The sequence below is a fragment of the Pollachius pollachius genome (genome assembly GCF_949987615.1).
Source record: "Pollachius pollachius genome assembly, chromosome: 7".
Classification (NCBI taxonomy): domain Eukaryota; kingdom Metazoa; phylum Chordata; class Actinopteri; order Gadiformes; family Gadidae; genus Pollachius; species Pollachius pollachius.
The window spans coordinates 5663357-5678453 of NC_136940.1; the positions used below are offsets into that span (position 1 = coordinate 5663357).

General features: G+C 45.5%; 1 protein-coding gene across 1 annotated transcript in view; it reads left to right on the top strand.

Annotated features, from left to right (window-relative positions):
* Positions 1-8934: 8934 nt before the first annotated feature.
* Positions 8935-15097, top strand: part of tsc22d2 (TSC22 domain family 2) — a 29591-nt gene continuing 23428 nt past the window's right edge. Inside the window, exon 1 of the mRNA XM_079739877.1 lies at positions 8935-11190. Coding sequence (XP_079596003.1) covers positions 9635-11190 — 1556 coding nt within the window. The 5' untranslated portion in view covers positions 8935-9634. The remainder of the gene's footprint in view (positions 11191-15097) is intronic.

The window sequence follows — 15097 nt, forward strand, 5'->3', positions numbered from 1 at the left end:
CGACACACGCGGTCACATGCACAAACACACGTGCATCTCTAGTTCACAGATACACATATACGCACTAACTGCTGTTATTACTATTTATGTTTTATTTTCTATCACACACACGCACACCACCCTCATTGAACTTAATGGCATAAGATTAACGGCAAGTTTCCCAACATAATACTCCACAATGTTTAGAGAAAGCATCGCTTCGTGCTCCAGTGATGGAGGGCAGGGGGCTTATAAGAAGTGCCACTTCAATCCATCTGAAGCCAGAAACATCCCACGATGCAGCTGCTTGTTTCCACGGAGACCTCATACTGATTTGATAATGTATTCATTCACTTTCATTCACTTCATTAATGACAGAATAACAGCAAGTGGTGCTATGGCTGTCGCGGCGTCTACGGAAGCTGACACATTCCAACTCTATCATTCCCCCCTCAATGTTGAACGTCCATCCCCTCCTCTGTCTGTAGAGGTGAATGTTTCTAATTAATAATGGCGAGGGAGGGTATCGTTCCCATTTGTGCAGGATGTGATTTGAGAATGCTGCCCCCTGGTGGCAGTGTAAGGCATCACCATACACACTAGACACATGGCTCACTGCATGAAGAGCCCTAGTTCGCGACACCTCAACACGTACGCCAGGGATCAGGCAAGATGGTTGACCTGCTCTGCTTCCTGTCGCCCCTCAGCAAAGCCTCACAAATAAGCACTCGGCCTAGAAGCGGAGGCGATTGCTTTCCAGGTCGCTTTATCGTAAGTAGGCACAGCGCACATACTCAGACTACTGTGGCTAAGTTAGGTCTACTGACTGAATGAAGTGCATGTAGGACCATTCCCTTAAAATGAATAGGGCTTGTAGGTCTTGACGTCACATCGAAGTGACTGCCTTCACTTCAGAAGTAGCCTATAGAAGCATAATTTAATTTGTAGTACTAATTTGATCATTGTTTACTAGTCATAATCGTAAAATTATTTGTCATTATGTCGTGACCGTTGTGTGTGAAACTGATAAAGTGTTTCTCAAAAAAATAATAACATTTGATAAGCCCCTTGGATACGTTATATTAAGGGTTTCTACTTTACAACCACTCTCTGGACGACTCTTGAAATGACCCTAGTGTCGCCATCATAAAAAACAACGATGCATTCTGATGTACAAGCTGGGTATCAGATGCAATAAATGTGTAGCTTTTTTAGCAATGTTTGACCGAACCATGCAGGCAAACTTATTAAATGAGTGGGTGCTTTATCAGCATAGGCAAGTCTTTAAACAGCTGGGAATGAGAGTGGCTTTAGAGTGAGGTATGTGAGACTCTCCTGTTGTGGGTCTAAATTAGAGCTCATTAGATGTCCCCGGTCATAAACATGTTGTGAAAGCTTTCCATCGAGGCTTGCATGACGATGAAGGACTGCCCTCTTCATGAGCCAGCAACTGGTTTGATGGCCTCATGGAGGGATGAACTGATCACTGGTCACTGTTGTTTTTTCCCAGATGCCAATTCAATGAGAAGCTTGTACGATGGACCTCTTTGTAAATAGTGTGGGTGAACTGTTCCACACACACACACACACACACACACACACACACACACACACACACACACACCCCCACACACACACACACACACACACACACACACACACACAGGAATTGGAAAATGTCCATCAGTCCATTTCTCAAAACTTATAATAAAATCCACTTTTAAGATAATATTTCCATGAACAAGTGGGCCACAGTGTGAAAAAAAAGCCTTGCTATAATCCTCTAATAAGCTCTGAATCTCAGGAAATGCTTTTTCTAATACCATTTATCCAGATAACAAACTTCAAGATTTGGACAAGTGAACAAGTGAGTATATAGATTTGTAACAAGTTTGAAAAACGGTTGCAGGCCGCTTTGGCAGTATAGTTAAGCACTGTAAACCAGAAAACAGTGCACCTCCTCCCAGGATTTATTTTGAACCACTGAAGTCTCAAAATTGATCTTAACATTAATTTCACTTTTAGTTTAAAAGATCTTTCAAGATCAAGTTCATCCAAGTTCATTAAGATCTTTTACGGAAAATGCATCTTAAACCTATGGGAGCATGAAGAGCATCTTAAAAAAAAACCTAATTAACTAATTAATTAATTAATTAATCAAATCTATCAGTTGACAGACAACACATTGTCCAGGAAAAGGCTTTCAGACCTTGAGATGTCCATCACTGCTCGCCAATGCCACACAGTGGTCGCGAGCTGTAACTACTCTGCTTTATTTACAAGGCGAACCTTGGTGAACTGGTGTCCGCTTTCACGGTATGCTTGGTGAACACGATGGAACACCGAACATTGGACACTGATAGTGCGCAGCAGGGACAGTGTGGCAGGGTGACCTCGAAAATTGATGCCAGGAAAACGTGTTAACAGAAGCAGTTGTATGGTTCCTGATTCAAAGGGCAGATAATATTGGCATGTTGAAGGCGTTGCGTAGGTTAAGGTGCTGGTGCTTTGATATAGTTTGGTCGGGGATTAACCACTACCTCGATATATTTATTGAAGCTCCTCAAGAGTTAATTATGTGTAAATATCTAATACATAGCTCCATACCTAATCATATTAACGTAAACTGCCTCACACACTTTATTTTTTTTTATCTCAAATGCCCTAAAAATATCAACAATAGTTATATTGTATATATTGAAAATTGCAACTTTAGCAGCTATTCTGACGATGAAGTAAAAAATAACCTGGCTTGTCCTTTGGTTGATGATGTCCTGATGGGCTTTGATGAAGGACGTAAGAGACCTTGAACAACCACCCTATACGACAGCCCTGTCAATGTCTCTTCCTGGCTCCAGGCCACCTCTCTGGGGTCCAGGGGGCACAACCTAATCCCTTTAAGACGGCGCAATAATGAAATGAAATAGCTCTGGATGTAAATGAAGATGAGAAGATTAAAAGATAGGCGTTCACCAGTTATTATAAACATTGGACGGTATTATGGAAGGGAATCCCATAATATGAAGTCGGAGCTGTAGAATAGCGCTACATGTGCCAATGTTTCAATGGCAGTGTTAAGGATTCATGATTCCGTTGGTTTGGGTGGTATTTTTCTTTTGTTTAAATAATGAGATATAACAATAATGCAGTAATAGAAAAGCTGTTTTGAAAATAAAAGTATATTGATAAGAAAAATTCACAGAATTGTACAGTAAAGTATTGCATTCAAGTTGTACGAGACAATCACTTTATAGGGCAGGATTTTACATCAGAATGCATCATGGGTGTTTTTGTTTGCGATACAGTACTCAAGAGAGTCCTGTAGTATTTCGCATGAGAAACGCTGTGGCAGTTTCATTCACAACATTGTCTCCCCATGATCATTTCAAATCATTTTTTGATAAATTACTAAACAATGAACAAATAACCTATACTTCTAACATAATAACTTGCATTCCAATGCCCCTATGTCTCCAAGATGGAGTCGGTCATTGCGTTGTGTTGTCCCAATGTACCAGTCCTATAAGCTAGGCCATATCAGAACAACACAGGAACAGGGAGCCGGTGGAGGTCATGGAAGAGGTGGGTCACATCTGAGAATATTGCCAGGTTGAACACGAGGCTTGCTGCAGCGTTCTGGATACGCTGCAAAGGTTTGATTGCGGAGGCAGGGAGTCACGGCAGGAGCGAACTGCAGTAGTCGAGGAGGGAGAAGACGAGCGCTTGGACCAGGAGCTGAGCTGCTTCCCTCGTGAGGAAGGCCGGATCCTGCGGATGTTGTAGAGGGCAATTCTTCAGGATCGGGCTACCGCGGAGATGTTCGCGCTGCGGCATAACTGCTTGTCCAGTACAACGCCGAGGTTCCTCACGGTTTGGTTGTGGAGATAATCACAGTACACAACATTTGATTTTGAGCCGTTTATCACACAATTTTGTACCACTACACTGTCACTACATGGACATGAACATGATTGAATACTTCTCAAGGGTGTGTTCATATACACTGCAATTATAAAGGTGCAAAGAGTTCTGGGTGTGGGAACAGAAGTTCAAACACATGTACGACTCACTGGTTATATCTTATTAAATATTACGGATGTAGAGGTTTTAACCTTCCCATTTTTTATCCTTTTACCATTAACCTGCAGGGTAAAAGTACTCAAACATGACTTGATTGATATTATCGATCAGAGGAGAAGTCTGCTGCTTAGAGTGCCAAGATAAATAGAGCAGGCAACATGCCAACCTGAATTGACCATGGAGTAGGTAATTACAGCTATGTCAGCAATTGTTAGGTTTGTCAGACATGTCTTCTAAATAGACCTCGTTATCAAAAACAAACATTGTGAACTTAACAACGCTGCATCATCAGTCACAGGTTGTTGGGTATAATCAAACCAAATTGATGTTTGATTGATCAAATACGATCACAAGTTCCCATGGACTATGAGAAAACTATGAGTAGTAAGGTGTAAGAGTGCAGTGTCTGGCACTCACGCACACACACACACACACACACACACACATTATCATAACTTTCCAGATTTGGAAATGTCTTATGTTAATAAATGCTACAGGACAGCAGTCTCAAAATGCCTTGGATGACATCCTGGTGTCCAATAAAATTCCAATAATGGTTATTAGAAGAGGCTACCCCATAGGATATTAACATATATAGGGATACACTGCCCGTTTCTAATGCTATTGGTGCAAAGGATCCCACTGCATTCCACTAGACCATTTTCTTGTCATGGAAATGTTTTATTTTACGTGAAGAAATATATTGATATTGTTGCTTTCAAACTGCTTCTTATAAACAGCATTTTAAGCATTATATATTTTTTACATTAAGAGATTCATACATGTCTCAGATATTCAGACTGTAAAACAATTGCAGATTTCCCAATTACAACCAAACAAAACTGGCCAGTGACTCAGCAGAGAATGTTTCCTTAAACATGCTAACATGCTTCAACAATTCAAATAACACTCATATTCAAACTGACATCAAAACAAAACATACAAACAAACTATCAACTGTCACTTTACTGCTAATGTTCTGTCCGAACAGGATTTTGACAATAGTGATTAAACATTATTCACCTCAGGATAACAATCTCCCTGTCATTTATTCTACTTCCTATAAAATCGATGTGCTTACACACGTACGGACACATACACACACAAGAGATGTCCTTTGATGCAAATCCAGGAATTATGCTTGATTGTATTCCTTGTGACACATTTCTTGAGGTTTCTTCTTGTTTCTGGACCATTGCTGTATTTATTCACACACACAAACACACAGATACACAAGTAGACACACACACACACAAACACACACGCACGCACGCGCGCACACACACACACACACACATTTCCCGATTACAACCCTGGAATTCCTGTCTGGTAAGAATAAGGTATGACCTTATTGTATCTTACAAATTGTCTAATTAGCACCTCCACTGAACACCAGCTCTTGGGTGTTAGTTTGGGGTTTGGATGGGCGTCATTCTCCAATCCAACAATTCAGACTCAATATTTCTATATGTTCATAATTTCCTCAAGCCTTGTTAATTATGAAAACAGTTGGTTTCTTTATTTTCCAGTGCAACCTGGCTGACCAGTCATCCTTGTTTACAATTATCGTATATGTTCCAACCCGACTACTGAATCCCCTGAAATGGGTCCAGTTGAAGGGGAATATGAGTAAGTACTTCTTACCTGCTGGCACTCAGATTAATGGTCTTGACCTTTCCTCAAGCTTTTACTACACTTTAGCCACATTGCAAACCTGGCCAATGACTCAGAAGAGAAAGTTTCCTTTAGCATGTTTTAACATTTCAAATGACATCTCATATTCATACAGGAATGAAAATACACCAACAAAATTCCAACTGTCGCTTTACTGCCAACATTCTTTCCAAACAGGATTTTCCAACTAGTGATTAAACAATATTCACCGCAAGATAAAAATCTCACTGTCATTTAATCTACTTCCTATAAAATTGATGTGATTGCCTACACGTATGCACACATACACACAAAAGAGGTAGATGTCCCTTTATGCAAATCGGGGAATTATGCTTGATTTTATTCATTGTGACGCATGTCTTGAAGTTTCTTCTTGTTTCTGGACAATTGCCACATTTACTCACACACACAAACACAACACACACACACACACACACACACACACACACACACACACATACCCACACACACACACATGGCTGGGTTTCGAATTAGTTGGAACTCTAATCTGTCACTGGAATCTAGAACTGCCTTAGGTAAGCTTGTCAAAGAATAGAGAGAGGTAAAAAAGACGTGGTGAAGGTGTGAACAAACGTGATCATGCACACTCATCTCCCTGGAAGCCCTCCCACATAATCTCCCACTGTATTTCATTATCTTATTGTATTATATTTTTAAATCATATTAATTATAGACGCAACCCACTCTCTCCATCTTTCTACCTCCTTTTTTAGACTGCGATCAGCGGAGCTTGGTCAGCCTCTTTGTTTACCATGCGCCTCACTCACCTGGCCAGGGGTCAAGGGTGAAGCCGGACAGGCCATCGAAAGTGACCGCTGGCAGGGAACCCGAACACGGAAATACCGAGCTCACACAACGGTCATGCTGTTACTGCGGTGGTATGCTGAGAGCCGGACCCGAGACCCGGGTACGTGACTCAATCCTGGTGCAACACCCTGGTAGTCAAGGTCCACCGCTCCGCAGACCAGCGCAAATAAACATAAACAGCTATACAAACAGTTGGGCAAAGCTTGGAGGGAGAAACAGGGCCCACGCCATTTTTAAAGGACTGTGTCTGAGCAAAGACTAGGGCCCTGTTTTGTTCAGGGCTGCGATAAATCTTCAATCTTTTTAGGGAGCAATGGCTAATAAAAGCTGGAAAGTAAATAATTCATACAGATGAAGATTTCAGCTATTTCTGTTTTGAGCTAATGATGAGCACTGATCTATAACTCAATCTGTGACGCATTGTAGTAGAGATTAACAAAGGTAAATATTCCTGCTAGTTTCTTGTCATCCGACTGTTCAAATGTTACACAATCATTATGACATTAAAAACTAATTCACATATAATTCCCCATTTGTAGTCTTACTACTACAATTATTTGTATCACGGTCAATCGTTTGGTAAGTTCATGAAATCTATCAAAACGAGACATGGCTGGGTCCATGCCATGATCGACCCTTTCATCCCTGGGCTCTTGCTGAGATTTGGTCATCTGTTATAGACAACATATAGAAAGATACCAGCTGTCAAAGATCGAGCAGCCCAAATCGATTGGTTCCTCAATGTTTGCCAAAGAAAGTGTTTCCCATGGGTCACCAGTTCTCCTTGTGACTCGTATCATTAATGTTCTCGATGAGCAGAGGCCCATGTGAGCATTCTACTGTAGCTGCGAGACATCAGCCCATTGCTGATCGGCCATTTATCAGGTTAGGATTGGGAAACGAGTTATTTGCTATTCTGGGAGATGGAAAAACCAGAGAGCAGCAGAACAACAGTAATGTACCTCCAAAAATATCAGGGCTTTGTTGTTTCAGACTAGAATGGGAAAAAACGTGCCAGTGTTTCAACAGTCAAGTGATATAATCACAGTTAGGCTAATAAATCCCCAGAGGTATCAGTGCGTTTGAACCATGTCTCACATTCAGCAGTAATTAATTAGGATTCCATGCAATAACTAATAACCGAGTAATTGGGTGAAAAGAACACAGTTTGTTCTTGGCATGAGAAGCAAAGAAACCGCAGGGACGTTACAACCTTGATGTCACATGACAAGGATGAGTTGGGTTTGGGGGAGGGGGGGGGGGGGGTGTAACCGTGGGGATAAGGTAAGGAAGGTGAAAAAACGGTTTCCTTATATAGTAGTGACAGTGCAGAAACACGTCTGTGAATTTCCCAGGGATTCTGTGCAACTGGTAAGGCATATACATGGAAATAGTTTAGTTTCTAAAGTTTCATGACTTAAGAGGTTGCAAGTTCAAATCAAAGTTCAGGGATAATGCCTGTATTATGCACAATGTTCAAAAATGGTTTTGTTCCATTAAAGGGTTGTATGTTAATGCATCCTCTGGGAAATATGGGTTTGGTGTGGTAAAGGTTTGGCTAAAGATCTGCGGAGCCGATGACCAACATTGGGCAGGGTTAAACAAGACAATGCAAGTCTATATCTTTCTATATATACCGTATAGCAGAGTACTTATTGTATCAGTTTATGGTCTGTAAGATACTTGGATGTGTCCTGCTCTAGAATAGCCCCTAGGACTAGTGCCGTGCTGGTCACCCTGGTCGGTGAGGATTTGCTTTATTTGGCTCCCCTAGTGTCCATTGAACAGAACTGCGGGTCAACGGAATTTTGAGTTTTATCCAACTATTTATATTTGATGGATTTTGCCATTAGGCTATCATTCGATAACGGCGAAAATTAACTCGCATCATTCCTGATTCTGGTTAATACAACTCCTAACTTAATGTTGATACAAATATTGGCCTTATCTTTTTCTTTTTAATACCTAAATATCATTTAATCATTCCATCCATCCATCTTGTGTGAATAGAATGACAAAGCACGCCGTACGTTATAACAATATTCCCGGATGGCTGTCTGAACGTATACTGACTTGACATATGCCTGAAATGTACTGTGTGTATTCAATTCCCCAGCCATGACTTCGAGACCTAGTGATAAATGAAGGACAATGCCAAACATCAGTGTGTCTTTTCTCCGTTTTTGTACAATCTAACATTCAACACATGTTCCCGGCACTCCAAATATGAGTTTCACCCAGCCAGTGATTGTTTGTGGTTGCGCGGTGGCTGCGATTCATCATTCATTTCCTCCAGCCAGCTGCGCAACGCAGACGCAACGTAACGCATCGCCGCTCTCCCAGGGTGCACTTCGCTCTTGCCATCTTGTCGAGTAGCGGTGGTGAGAGGAAAGAGAGGCAGTTAGCATATTAGCTCGCCGTGACTGCCACAGAAGTGAAGTGCATATCTGTCAGCTAGCACTAGCAGCTCCTCAACGTGAAGTATCCGCACAGCGAGAGGCTGAACTTTACAAGTTTAAGGAGCGTATATTCTCTATAGCCCCCCTTTTGGACATTGAATGGACAACATCGGTTTGTTTACATCATGATGTGGCACATACTTGTACCAAGGTAAGGGGAAATAACTAGCTATCGTGGGCTAACTTAGCTGGATAGCCGAACATATATATGCCTTGGCTGAAAAGGAGAGTGAGTTGAGAACAGGCCCGCCTGGGGTAAAAGTACTGGGAGCAGCTTGTGATCCAGGATTGCGACAGGGCCCTTCCTTCAACTCCGGAGCCGAGACTGTGTCCGAGGAGAAAGGCCAGCCGGGGTCTGGAAAGCCCCGGAGCCGAGACTCGAGTCTTGTCGCCGGTAGGTGTGGAAGTATCCGAGCTGTACGGAGTGTCTATCGATCTATCATCTGCCAACGCTGGCATACTTTATCCACGTCGTAAGAGAGACCGAGGACGTGAACATGTGGCCTACTTGTGTGTTTCATATTTTCCAACTGTGAATTGCTCTGCGATAAGTTATTTTAAGTAGTTTTTTTGTGTCTGGAGATAGTCCGCGTCGATTCAGGTAGATATTCAACATGTCGAAAATGCCGGCAAAGAAGAAGAGCTGCTTCCAGATCACGAGCGTGACCCAGGCTCAAGTGGCTGGCAGCAGCATCACTGACGACACCGAGAGCCTGGATGACCCAGACGAGTCCAGGACCGAGGACGTGTCTTCGGAGATATTTGACGTTTCTCGTGCCGACTTAGGGGTGTGTGACAGGAGTTCGTCGGAGGAAACCTTAAACAGCGTAGAAGCACACGAGAGTCAGCCTGCCTTAACAGGACCTGTCAACGGTGGCTTCTTTATTAAAAGTATTGTGACTGGTCATGTCCCCTCCTCCGCCGTAGGAAGTGGGGTGGCCGTGGCGGCAACAAGTAAGCCCTCTGTTCTTAGCTCATCCACCCAGTCGGCTACAGCAGTCACCACAGCCTCTGCTGCAGCTGTGCCTAGCGTGACTCATACAGCCCCGGTGGCCACTAGCTCCATATCAACCGTGAGCTGTAGTTCCCGTTTTAGGGTCATCAAACTCGACCATGGTACTGGAGAGCCCTTTAGACGTGGCCGATGGACGTGCACAGAGTTTTACGACCGTGATTCTGAGGGTTCCAGCATGAGCAGGACTGTTGACAGTATAAAGCAGGCTGTGACCCTTGATCACAGTAAGGAAAGGGACAGCGGTTTCGGGGCCACTGGGAGCTCAGTGGTTGGCCCAAATGCTGTCTCTACTCCGGAGACTGCTTCAGACAGCAGTGGGCAACGGCAAACCCCCCCAGTCTATGGCCGAACCCCCCAGATCGGGAGCGGAACAAGTGCCTTCCAACCCACGGGGCACTTGAACATGGCGCCCCAGCAGCAGGGCCAGGTGACTTTGCAGGCTGTTGCCCCTCAGAATCTCCTCCCCAGTGTCCCCAACGGTGGCCTCCAAGATGCCATGTTGCAGAAATCTCCCATCCTGACGCCTGTCACGCAGAACCACCAGGACGCAGCCTACTTTAACCATCCCGCTAGCCTCTCAAACAGCCAGCAAGAGTATTGCCAGCAGCACTTTGTCCCCCAAGGCTCAAGCACTCAGAACACCCCCATGGCCTCGCACCCTGTGGGGCCTCTAGTCAGCCAGGGCCCCTCACCTGTCATCACTTCAGCTGGCCCCACCGCCCATGGATCCCTGCTCCAGCCGGGCAGCGGGGCCCCCATCAGTTCCACTCTTCCTGTCGGTGGCCTCCAGGAGGCCCAGTCCTTGGGTGGAGTGGGCGGCGCACCTGCACCTTCTGTCCCTCCCGCCTCCACCGCCCCCCACAGCGGTGGCCTCTCCAACGTGCCTGCCGCAGTGCCCAACAACACGCACATCCTGTCGGGCTTGCCAAGCCAGCCACTCTTCCCTGGAGGCTTTCCCCAGGGCATCCCCCCCAGCTTCAGCAACCATGGAGACGACGGCCGGAGGCAGACGGATGCCCTACCTCAGTCCGCCGCCAGCGCCTTTCCAGGGATGGACGGCGTGCGGCCGTTCATCCCAGAGAGCCTCCGCCTGGTCACCCCCACCGTCAACAGCCTGTTTGGCATCTCCATCGCCATGGATGAAGATGAGGACAGGTAGGCGCCACGGCATTAGGAATAAAACCTGTTGTGTTGTGTGATGATGGACTGTTGTTTAACTTTTGATCCGCGTTAACTGCCAGGCTCATGCATCATGCAAAGGATCGCAAGCATGTTAACAATGCACTGTGAAGAGGCCCTTGTTCCAAAGCAGAATAACTTACTCGTATCAAGCTAGGCCTGTAAAGATCCCCTCAAGTGTTGCTTCTGTCTTATAGGTTGCATTCTATTCAGGCGTGCATACACCTGCTTAAATCAGGTTTATCGGTGTGTCTGTTGCCAGAAAAACAGCTTGCATAGAGGTAGTGGTATGCTGTTGTTAACCTGGCCCTTTTCTGAGTTTGTAAGCAGCCAATGCACAACTTTTAATAGGATTTTTGTGAACAAAGGTCATGGGATAAGCGTTCTACTCAGAGATTCAGGAGCCATACCAACCACACAAGCAGTTGGAGTCACTGAGACTTAATACTCTTTGAAAGGTTTCAGGGCTGCCGGATTGTTTAGGGTGATTAAATGTAGATTGGAGAACGTGAATGTCATTTGTGTCGCATCCATAACCTGACAAACGGGTTGGAGTCTCTTTAAACAACTAAAGGCGGCATGCCTGACAAGAGAGTTGCCAAATGTCCTCGTCACATTTCCTCTTGGCGGCAGCACTCCCATTTTGCCTAAACCAGCACTTGGTTGTCACTGCAATCATCATTTGAATTTAAAACTAATGCTAAATGAGGCGTGTCGAAAGAATATGTCCCGCGCAAACTCTGAGGTTACTCGCTCCCTAATTCGATTTCGGCCCATGTAGAGAAAAAGAAAAGCGAGCATCGGAAAAAAGTGACCGAGCGTAGGCTTGTCTTCGAACCACGGCGACACGAGCGCCTGGCCTGCAGCGTGTGGTGGACTCACTCAGAGGGGGGAGGAGAGTCATGCCCTCATTTCAAACATCCCCCCCCCCTGACGCTCTGCAGCCGTGTTTAATTCACTGCCCTCATCTGTAGCCTCGGCCTAAGATCCGCTGAAACTGGACTAATTTCTTCACGCAGAGGCAGAGGGGGGGAACACATTTTACACGGCAACATCTGAGAGGACTCTTTTGGAGAATAGGGGAGGGGGCAGTCGCTGAGAAGGGGGTGGCAAAGCACTGCACCAATGAGAGCGGGCTCTGAGGGGAGGGTTTCTGTGCGTTTGTCATTAATATCCATCCTGCGAAAAAACACAGTTGTGTAGCTGAACTCTTTATGAACAACCTCCCCCTCCCCCCCATCTTACACGCACACCGCCCTGAATGCCCCTCCAACTAGTCATGCGGGGACGGGACGGGGGGACGACGACTGGGGACTGGGTGTCAGGGAAGTCGGGGGGGAGACTGGGTGTCGGGGAAGTGGGTGGGTGTGTGTGGTGGCTGGTTAACAAGGCGGTAGATAAATTGCGACTTACAAGCATACATGTGTTTTATTGGCGACAAGTCACTGAGGGGAATTTTATGTGCGATGAGTCTGTTGGAGAGTTGTGAGATGGCTACGATGCCTGCTCTGTTAAGTTCAGCTGTATCTGACCCTCTCCTCAAACATTGTAAATACCAGCTCTTCAATTGTCTGCGGTATTCTGCGTGTTTGTACACAGAGGGGTTATTTTTAGGGCCCATTGGAGGCTTCTCAGACAGCGTTTAGCTGTAGAAGTGTTGCAGAAGAGATGGACGGTTTGAGTATTGGACCGAAGCACCAACTGGCCTCTGTATTGGCAGGCCTCCTGCAAAAACAGTGATGTTGCGTGCGTCTGTGCGCGTGTGTGTGTTTCTGCGTCTGTTTGTCTACTTGCCTGTTTTGTTGTCTGTCTGATGTATTGTCTGTTTGTTTGACTATGGGGATAGAAGTTTTTTTTAAGGGCCCTGATTATCCTACTTTACGTGAGTTAAATCATTGTGTATAAATAATTGGTTTCTGCAATCAGCGTCAGTCATCTTGGCTGAGCAGGGTTTGAGAGACAAAGACAGGCAGACACTTCTGTTCTACGGGCTTCTCTGAACAGGCTTCTCTGTCATGCCATCCAGGAGTTTTGCCAGTGGCCATTTCCTGATGATAGTGATTGTGTTTGTGTGCGTTTTTCGTCCTTTTTTGTATGCATGCAAAGTGTCATCGGCTGCTGTCAGGGTCACCATGACTACAGTGACACCGGCGTTGGTAGGCCAGGGCAGGAAGTGACAGTGCAGTAGTAAGGGAAATCAGAAGGGCAGACGTAACGAAATAGTAGTTGCAAATCCAGAAACGGATATGACTCTGATTTTGGGCGGAACACAGAAGTCTGATTCATCTCATCAAAATGACTTGTCTTTCCTGTATTGTACTTCAATTTAACGTTAAAGTTAGCCTACATTTAAGCCTCCATTTAAGTATGTTGATAAAAAGATTGTGTGTGTGTGTGTGCGTATTTACTAAGGAGTCGTCTATGTTAATCTCCGCAGAGGAGCCTGAGGAAGAGTGGTTTGCTGCTGGCCTTCTGATTTGGCCTCCCATCTGCTCTAGTTATGGCTGTCTACAAACCTATTCTTCACCCTTAAATCTCTATCCGTGGCACACTTAAAACCATAACTCCAGTTGGGCGTCCTGATATGACATCGCTCGTATATCATCACACACAACACGTAACCTTGAGCCAAAGAAAAACCAAAACGCTGTCGTCTCCTGCCAGTGGAGCATTGTTCTCTGCACAAGCTCCCCCCTTTCGTACGAGGGAAGGCGGCCAAGTTTTATTGTGGAGCTCTGGTCTGAATTAGCGTGCATTGAAAAAGTGGAACAAAGTGACATCAGGGGTGGAGGCTGATGTTTCTTCCCCTCTCTGTGTTGGAAGAGCTCGCGTCTCGGCTCAATGCCGGTGCCAGATAAGGCTAAGAATCTTCCCCAGGGACGATTTGGCTGCGTTCAATAAGAGGGCTTGGCTCTCTAACTGAATCATAATTCCAAGAACACCACATGCATGTTCTAAGTGGAAAACCGGGAGAGTGGGTGTGGTGCCGGAGCAAGGTCCTAGTGTTTAGCGCTGTCATTGAAAGCAGATTTACATGTTTCAGTATAACAGGGTGTCAACCAACCAGTTGAATTAGGCCCTCGCCTCTGCCCTGAACTGGATTTATAGCCACACTCCTGGTCAAGTATCCAGCTTAAAGGATTTTGTTTTAATCTCCAGCAATCATGCTTTGCTTCCTCATGTCTTGCGCTTCTGTGGTGAATTCATACTTCACTACTACTACTAAACTCACTGAGCACTGACTTCCATTGTTGTCCGAAGAAACAACGAAACGAGTCGCAGAGCCGTGGCACTTTGTTGGCAGGCTCCGAGTAGATGTGTTATATGTTTGGTAGTTTGCTCGCACAGCCAGGTTTGTTTACTTCCTCTGCCTGAAATCAGCTGCTGATTGGAGCCTCTCTGGCCCGGTCATAAAGTGCTCTGCGTTTTGTTTGTCCTCCTCATCACCTCAACCAGCCTGGGAAGGTAGTCCGTATTGAACTTGGCCTTCTTAACTACAACCAATGAATTTATTCAGAGATGCGGCACTTTTGTGTCCGTCTGATATTCAGGCATTGGTTGAACACCAGGTGTAAGGAAGCGTCAAACCCTATCTTGAGCCGCAGCTCCGTGACACAGAGACCACCTGTGTCACGGTGCAGCACACCCTCTTGACCGGCCCCTTCCCTCCCGGGCTCCTGTTTTGACACGCGCTGTGCACGTGGAGGGCAGAGAGAACAACCTTTGTGCCCCAGGTTGGTCCACACGTACAGCCCCTTGCTCCGGCCACAAGGACGCCACCCCCCCCCACCCCACCCCCCCCCCCCACCCACCCCCCCGGTCCACTGAAGGCCTCTGTCTCTCCGACCGATGGATTGCGTCAGCTCTCGCTAACTAACACACA